At 42.9% G+C, this 6,729-nt stretch overlaps 1 protein-coding gene across 4 annotated transcripts in view; it reads right to left on the minus strand.

Moving 5' to 3' along the window:
• The window catches only part of Btk (Bruton tyrosine kinase), a 46,384-nt gene that overhangs the window by 12,490 nt on the left and 27,165 nt on the right, over positions 1-6,729 (minus strand). For all 4 annotated transcript variants that reach the window (XM_031367922.1, XM_031367930.1, XM_031367939.1 and 1 more), the window contains 7 exons: positions 5,189-5,317; positions 4,697-4,764; positions 2,973-3,160; positions 2,512-2,574; positions 1,701-1,755; positions 508-587; positions 201-328 (listed from right to left, as the gene is read on the minus strand). In XM_031367922.1, coding sequence (XP_031223782.1) covers positions 201-328; positions 508-587; positions 1,701-1,755; positions 2,512-2,574; positions 2,973-3,160; positions 4,697-4,764; positions 5,189-5,317 — 711 coding nt within the window. The remainder of the gene's footprint in view (positions 1-200; positions 329-507; positions 588-1,700; positions 1,756-2,511; positions 2,575-2,972; positions 3,161-4,696; positions 4,765-5,188; positions 5,318-6,729) is intronic.

Here is a 6,729-nt window from a genome sequence, read left to right on the forward strand (position 1 = left end):
AAAAAAAAAAAAAAAAAAAGTCAATACCTATTAGATAGATGTGCTGTGTAACTACATCTTGAATAGAGCCCTGACCAGCATCACAGGGACTTTCATAACTGATTCACACTGCCTGACATGACTACTTTCGCTCTCATCTGTTTGCCTTGAGTTGCTTCTCTGGGTGTTTGCAAGCCTTCTTGGCTGCCTGCGGTACTCACCTGCAGAGTTATGTTGATGGTAGTTAATGAGCTCAGGGATGGTGCTGAAGAGGTGTTTCTCAGCTAGGTAATACTGGCTCTGCGGCGTGGAACACACAACGTAATGGCGTATCACCCCTTGAGGCTCCCTGAAGAAATTATATTCAGTCAGTCAGTAACTTCAGAACAAGATACGGGAGGACCCGGACAGAGAAGTGAGGTGAGTTTTAAGATTAAGGCTGAGAAAGTGAGAGAGGCAAACCATCAGGAAGTGTTGGGAGGCCACCCTTAACCTTTGTCCCCATGGCAGGGGAACAATAACACTTACCCTGTAGATTTAGCAAACACAGACACGGTGTATTTTCCAGCTTTGCTGGAATCTCTGACAATGAAACCTCCTTCTTTCCCCTGAAACAACAAAAAAGTTCACTGTAAAAGAAAATGGTGTTTTGTTGGGAATTGGTTCTAATGCTTTGTCTTATTTTGGCTCCCAAAAGCAGTGCTTCCAGGATCCCTGCCCCAAGCTGGCTTTGATTGATAATAAAGAATTGCTTTACAGCCAATGGCAAGGCAAGGAGATGGGGAGGGACTTTTAGATTAAGTGGGCAAGGGACCTAGAGGGAGGGGAAGGGGAGAATCAGCCTGACTTGGAGGCAGAGGTATCAGACTTAAGAGCTGCAGGAGAGGGCTGGTGAGATGGCTCAGCCGGTAAGAGCGCTGACTGCTCTTCTGAAGGTCCTGAGTTCAAATCCCAGCAACCACATGGTGGCTCATAGCCATCTGTAATGGGATCTGGCGCCCTCTTCTGCTGTGTCAGAAGACAGTGTACTTATGTATAATACTTACGTATATGTATATGTACTTATGTATAATGACAAAAAAAATCTTTGGGCCAGAGCGAGTGGGGCTGACCTGAGCGAGCAGAGGTCCTAAAATTCAATTCCCAACAACCACATGAAGGCTCACAACCATCTGGACAGGTACATATTTATTAATGTACTCACATTAAATAAATAAATAAATAAATAAATAGATAAATAGAGCTGTAGGAGAGAAACCATCTAGCAATGTAGGTGGAAAGGGAATACTCTATGGAGGAGGCTGCCTAGAAACTAATAGGACAGCAAAGATAAAATATACATTTAGAAGATGTTAAACGAGGAATACTTGAGAGAAGTGTGTGCTAGCTGCGGGGAGGTTTAAAAGTGCCCAACCATTGAACTCTCAATCATTGATATTATTGATATCAAGGCATAACAAAATTAGCTGGCTCCAGGATCCAAAGCAGTTTACGAAATTCACTGCTACAGTGTTTATATCTGCATCCTACCTGGCCAAACACGGGAGAGAGAAAATAGAATACCCTTGATTTTTCTGCTCAAGATCCATGCTGGAGATGCAACCTCTATACCTTTAATGCATCAAAAGGTCAAACTGGGACCCCAGGTTAAGGTTTGGGCCTAATTCTGGGTGTTGCTTATTGTATACAGAGAATGCATTTTGCTTGCGGCCTGAACTCACCTCTTGCTTTAGCAGTTGCTCAGCTTGACTTCGAGTCATGTGCTTGGAATACCACCTGTAGAGAAGAGTGCTTAGTTGGCCTCTAGGCCATGTCCAAGTGTCCTGGAAGTTAGAGCATCCTCTAGGGCTCACTAGTACTATAATTCCATCACTTCATTCAAATACTATCAAGGATCTATCAATCATCCACATAGCCTACTCTAGCCCTTCTGAAGCCCAAGTTGGCATCAAGAACTCATAAATATAGAGAGTAGAAGGCAGACAGGATCGATAGAGAAAAATATTAGGGATTGGCTCACTCAAGGGCAACCCACTTCAGTGATGAGAGAAGGACACTGGTTCGGTTTTGGCCTTTTCATGCTTTCAGATATTTTCTGTGAGAGTTTCAGTTCTTTGAATGAGATTCTTCTGAATGTGAGAGTCTGAGAACCTCTCTAGTACTCATATGTATAGGGATTTGGTAGTGGGCATCCCAGCTAGATACAGACACTAATTTGGCACCTTGGCATCATTTGCCTGAGTTGGTACTAATTTTAATATCAATCTTGAAATAAACGAGCTTGTTAAAAAGTATTTAAAAAAAAAAAAAGGCAGGCCATAGTGGCATACACCTTCAATCCCAGTGCTCAGAAGGCAGGGGCAGGTTGATCTTTTTGAGTTCAAGACCAATCTGGTCGACAGTGCAAGTTCCAGAACAGCCAAAACTGCAAAGAGAGACCCTGGCTTGAAAAACAAACAAAAGTATTTAAAAGTATATACTGTACTTTGTTTCTCCTGGAAGTTTGTGTGCAGAGAACGTAAACATACTCACTCATACATCTCTATGGAGTCTTCTGCTTCGGTTACATAGTTACTAGGGATGTAGCCTTCCTGCCTGTAGAGGAGACAATAGGATCATGCAGTGCTTCCTTACTCTCAGGCAGACACATTCCTGGACCCACTTCCTTGAGCTCAAATGAAATCTCAGATAGAGATAGAAACATAACCATTAAGGAAAGACCGTGTCTCTAATGCATAATTAAGCCAGTGAAAAGTGAAGCTTCTCAACTTTGGCATTCCATGAATGCACATCATCACAGATGGTCTTAGAGGTGACAGACGTTGCATATCAAGCTGTACACTGGGAAATACTTGCAAGGAGAATGTATTTATTGTGTTGCGAGGAAAATAAACTCTGATCCATAACACAGAATAGGAGAGAATCATGTTGCAATATTTTGTGTGCAGGTGTAGTGGGCAGGCAAAGACTTAGGAGGGGATGCACGAACTCACCCATTTTTATCTCGTGCTCGCCACCATGGTAGGTTGCTCTCCTCCAGGATAAAATACTCCTCACCCTTTCGAAGTTGTAAGTCATTTGCATTCATTGGCATATAATCATAAAGGGCCACAACTTTTTTCAGCTCACTTGTGGAGATGGGTGCTGCTGTTGGCTCAGGGGGGAGCGGTTTTTTCAAGATCTGTGTGGTCAGGAGGACGGCAAGTAGTAGGGGAGAAGTTTGGCTAGCTGTCAAACACTCGCTTCCTCCCTTCCAACTTTATGGTTTGCAGAAGAAAGAAGCCATTCTAACTCATATCCGGCATAATCAATATTTTAGTCAACATTCATTCCACAACCATTTGACCCTCAGGTAGGTGCTCCCAACTTGGGAACACATGAAGATCACCTAAGGCGTGTTTCAACACTCTTCAGGAAGTTTCCAACTGACTACCTAGATCACATTTTCTGGGAGTAGGACCCAACCATTAAACACGTGTATTCTAAGAATCTAACTCAGGTTGTCAGTCTTGGTGGCAATTGTCTTTACCTGGCAACCCATCTCAAAAGCCCCCCGCCCACCAAAAAAAAAAATCAAATTTTGGAGTAAAATGTTAGCCAGGGATAGTGAAACATGGATGTTATCCCAGCACTCAGGAGACAGAGGCAGGTAGATTAAGAGTTTGAGGCTAGCTAAACATAATATCACACATCTGTAATGCCTGCTCTTGGGAGAAGGATGAAGGAAGTTTAGCAGTTCAAGACCATCCTAAACTACATTTGAGTATGTAATGAGACCCAATAGTAAAATGAAAAAGAGAATAAGAGAAGCAAATGGGAAACAGTGGTAGTATCTAAATGTGACCCAGTGCGAAAATCTTTGCACCTTACTGTATGTTTGAAAACACTTTTGATTGAAAACAAAAAGCTGGTCATGGTGACCTTTAATCCCACTACTCTGGAGGCAGAGGCAGGCAGATCTCTGTGAGTTGTAGGTCAGCCTGTCTACAAGGTGAGTTCCAGGACATCCGACCCTATGTAGTGAGGCCCCATCTCATAAACGAACAAACAAACAAAGTGATCACATAAATAGCTGCCAAGAGCTACCTGATAGCCCTTGTCTTATTGAAGAGGAAATCCAAGTAGATGCGCAGACCCTTTTGCTCAGCATAATATCAGTGAGTACTCCCAAATTCTACGTAAATCTAAGACTGATGTGTGCTCAGTGTTTGACGATATTTGTTGGTGTTGTTTGAGACAGAGTTTATCTGTGCAGCTCTGGCTGGCTGTCCTGAAACTCATTCTATAGATCAGGAAGGCCTCAAACTCAAGATCCACCTGCGGGCTGGTGAGATGGCTTAGCAGGTAAGAGCACTGACTGCTCTTCTGAAGGTCGTGAGTTCAAATCCCAGCAACATAATGAAATCTGATGCCCTCTTCTGGTGGTCTGAAGACAGCTACAGTGTACTCATTTATAATAATAAATAAATCTCAGATTAAATATGTGCACCACTGTGTGTGTGTGTATTTGAGACAAGATCTCTGGCTGTTCTGGAACTCACTCTGTAGATCAGACTGTCCTCACAAAGATCCACCCACCCCTGCTCCTGCCCTTGCCCCTGCCCCTGCTCCTGTCCCTCTCCCCCTGCCAAAGGCTGGCACTAAAGGCATGTGCCACCATGCCCAGTGACAACAAATTTTTATTTAATCCATGGTTGTATGTAATTTCCCTTTATACCTGATCTTCCTCAGGGGTAGGGGGAAGAGGTTTTTTCGTTTTTCGATGAGAACTCCCAGGTTTTAAGCCTGTAAAACAAGAAGCCAGTTGTAGTGTAAAACGCACTTTAGGCGAGGGCCCTGAAACAGGCTTGGTCCTGGGTGTTGCTGTTGTATGTGCTTGCCTTTATGCAAGTCAGAAAGAGAATCTTAGTGCTTAGTCACACATCTGAGCATAAATAATATCAGCTGATTTTCAGCCACCATTAACTAATCCCTCCTCCCTCCCCCTAGCGGTGAAAATGTGCAAAAATTGTGCTGTGTCCTTAAATTTGACAGACTCTTGAGAATGTGATGGAAATCATGTCAAAGGAAAGAGAAATCAGTATGGGGACCCAGTTATAGGAAGCCCTGGGTTCCATCCTCAGCAACACACACACACACACACACACACACACACACACACACACACACGGGGCGGGGAGGAGGGAGTTGTAGTGATTAGATATCTTACTTCCATTCCTGTTCTCCAAAATTTGGCAGCCCATAGCATTCTTGGCTGTCTGAGAGCAGCAGAGATACTGTCCATCAATCCAGAAGCAAGGATGGTATTTCTGTACCAGGTCACTATTGTACCGGATTACTGTTGCAAGAGAGAGGAGAGACCACATAGAACATGCCAGGGAATATACCATCTGCCTGTTTTCTCTTTGGCAGAAGCATTGAGCAACAACTTGTCTCTCCCTTCAACTGCTCTGAAGGACACAGAAAGCAAGCAGCTCAGTGAGTTCCCAGGCATCGCCTGGCCTGCCTGTCTGCACTGACCCGAAGTGTTTCCTTCACAGTTGTTTTTAGTGGTCTGTCATCATGAGTATCCTCCAGTCAGCACAATAAGATTAGCTGATAGCTCCAGGACCCAACGACAAAGATATTATCTATGTTTTCTTGGTATTCATTATCTTACAAGGCACTTGTGAATTTTGAGTGGTATTTGTTTAGCAGATGACAGAAATAAATGTACCCAGATTCAACTCTTTCCATATTTTAGTACACCAATTTCCTGATTTCCAGTTTTCTTTTTCTTGTTTATTGAGACATCTTTTTTTTTTCTTGTTTGTTGAGACAGAGTCTCACTTTGTAGACCAGGCTGGCCTAAAATTCACAATGTGGCCTAGGTTAGCATTATACTAAAAATTAATGACCAGCTGCTTTTCAGCCACCATTAACTAATCCTTCCTCCCTCCTTCAGTCTCTCATGTCTTGAGATGCCAGGTGTAAGCTACTTTGCCTGGATCCTGAGTCACAGGATTTAGTGGCACCTGCCTTAGGCAGAACTTATAGCATTAGGTTTTCTATGTATATAGAATAGTCATTAGAGCTGAGCTTGAGGGAAATGCTAAGTGAGTCTGCCTTTCAGAAAAAACAAACACACATACAAACCAAAAACCACCAAGTTCCTCGGCTTCCTCAGTCACTGACTAAGGCAGGCAAGTTTTGTGTGGGGGAGGGGGCGTGTATAATTTTATTGCCAAGCATATATACGTAGTTCCATTTCCCTCACACAGCTGGAAAGCAGGCTTAAAAAAAAATCTCCCAGAAATCAAAGTAATTGACACAAAGTGGTTTGCATATAGGTGTAATTACTGTTCAAAATTCATGTACTTAGTGGCATCTCATGAACCTTCCAATGTAGTCAATTGCAAAAGGATGTTTTGTCTTATTGTTTTTTGTTGTTTTGTTTTGATTTTCATGTTTTTTTAGAGATAGAGAGAAAAGATCTTAAGTTAGGTGGGTAGGGAGGTGGGAAGAATTATCTCAGATTCTAGGAAGAGTTGGAGAAGGGAGAACACATGATCAAAGTATATTGTATGAAAAACAATTTCGTTTTTAAAACATGTCTAGGGCAGGGCAGACAGACAGATGGTAAAATACTGAAACCTGGCAGCCTGAACTGCATTCCCAGACCTCACTTAAAAAGGTAAATGTGTTAATCCCAGCACTTGGAAGGCAGAGGCAGGCAGATTTCTGAGTTTGAGGCCAGCCTGGTCTACAGAG

The sequence above is a fragment of the Mastomys coucha genome, chromosome X, assembly GCF_008632895.1.
Source record: "Mastomys coucha isolate ucsf_1 chromosome X, UCSF_Mcou_1, whole genome shotgun sequence".
NCBI lineage: Eukaryota > Metazoa > Chordata > Mammalia > Rodentia > Muridae > Mastomys > Mastomys coucha.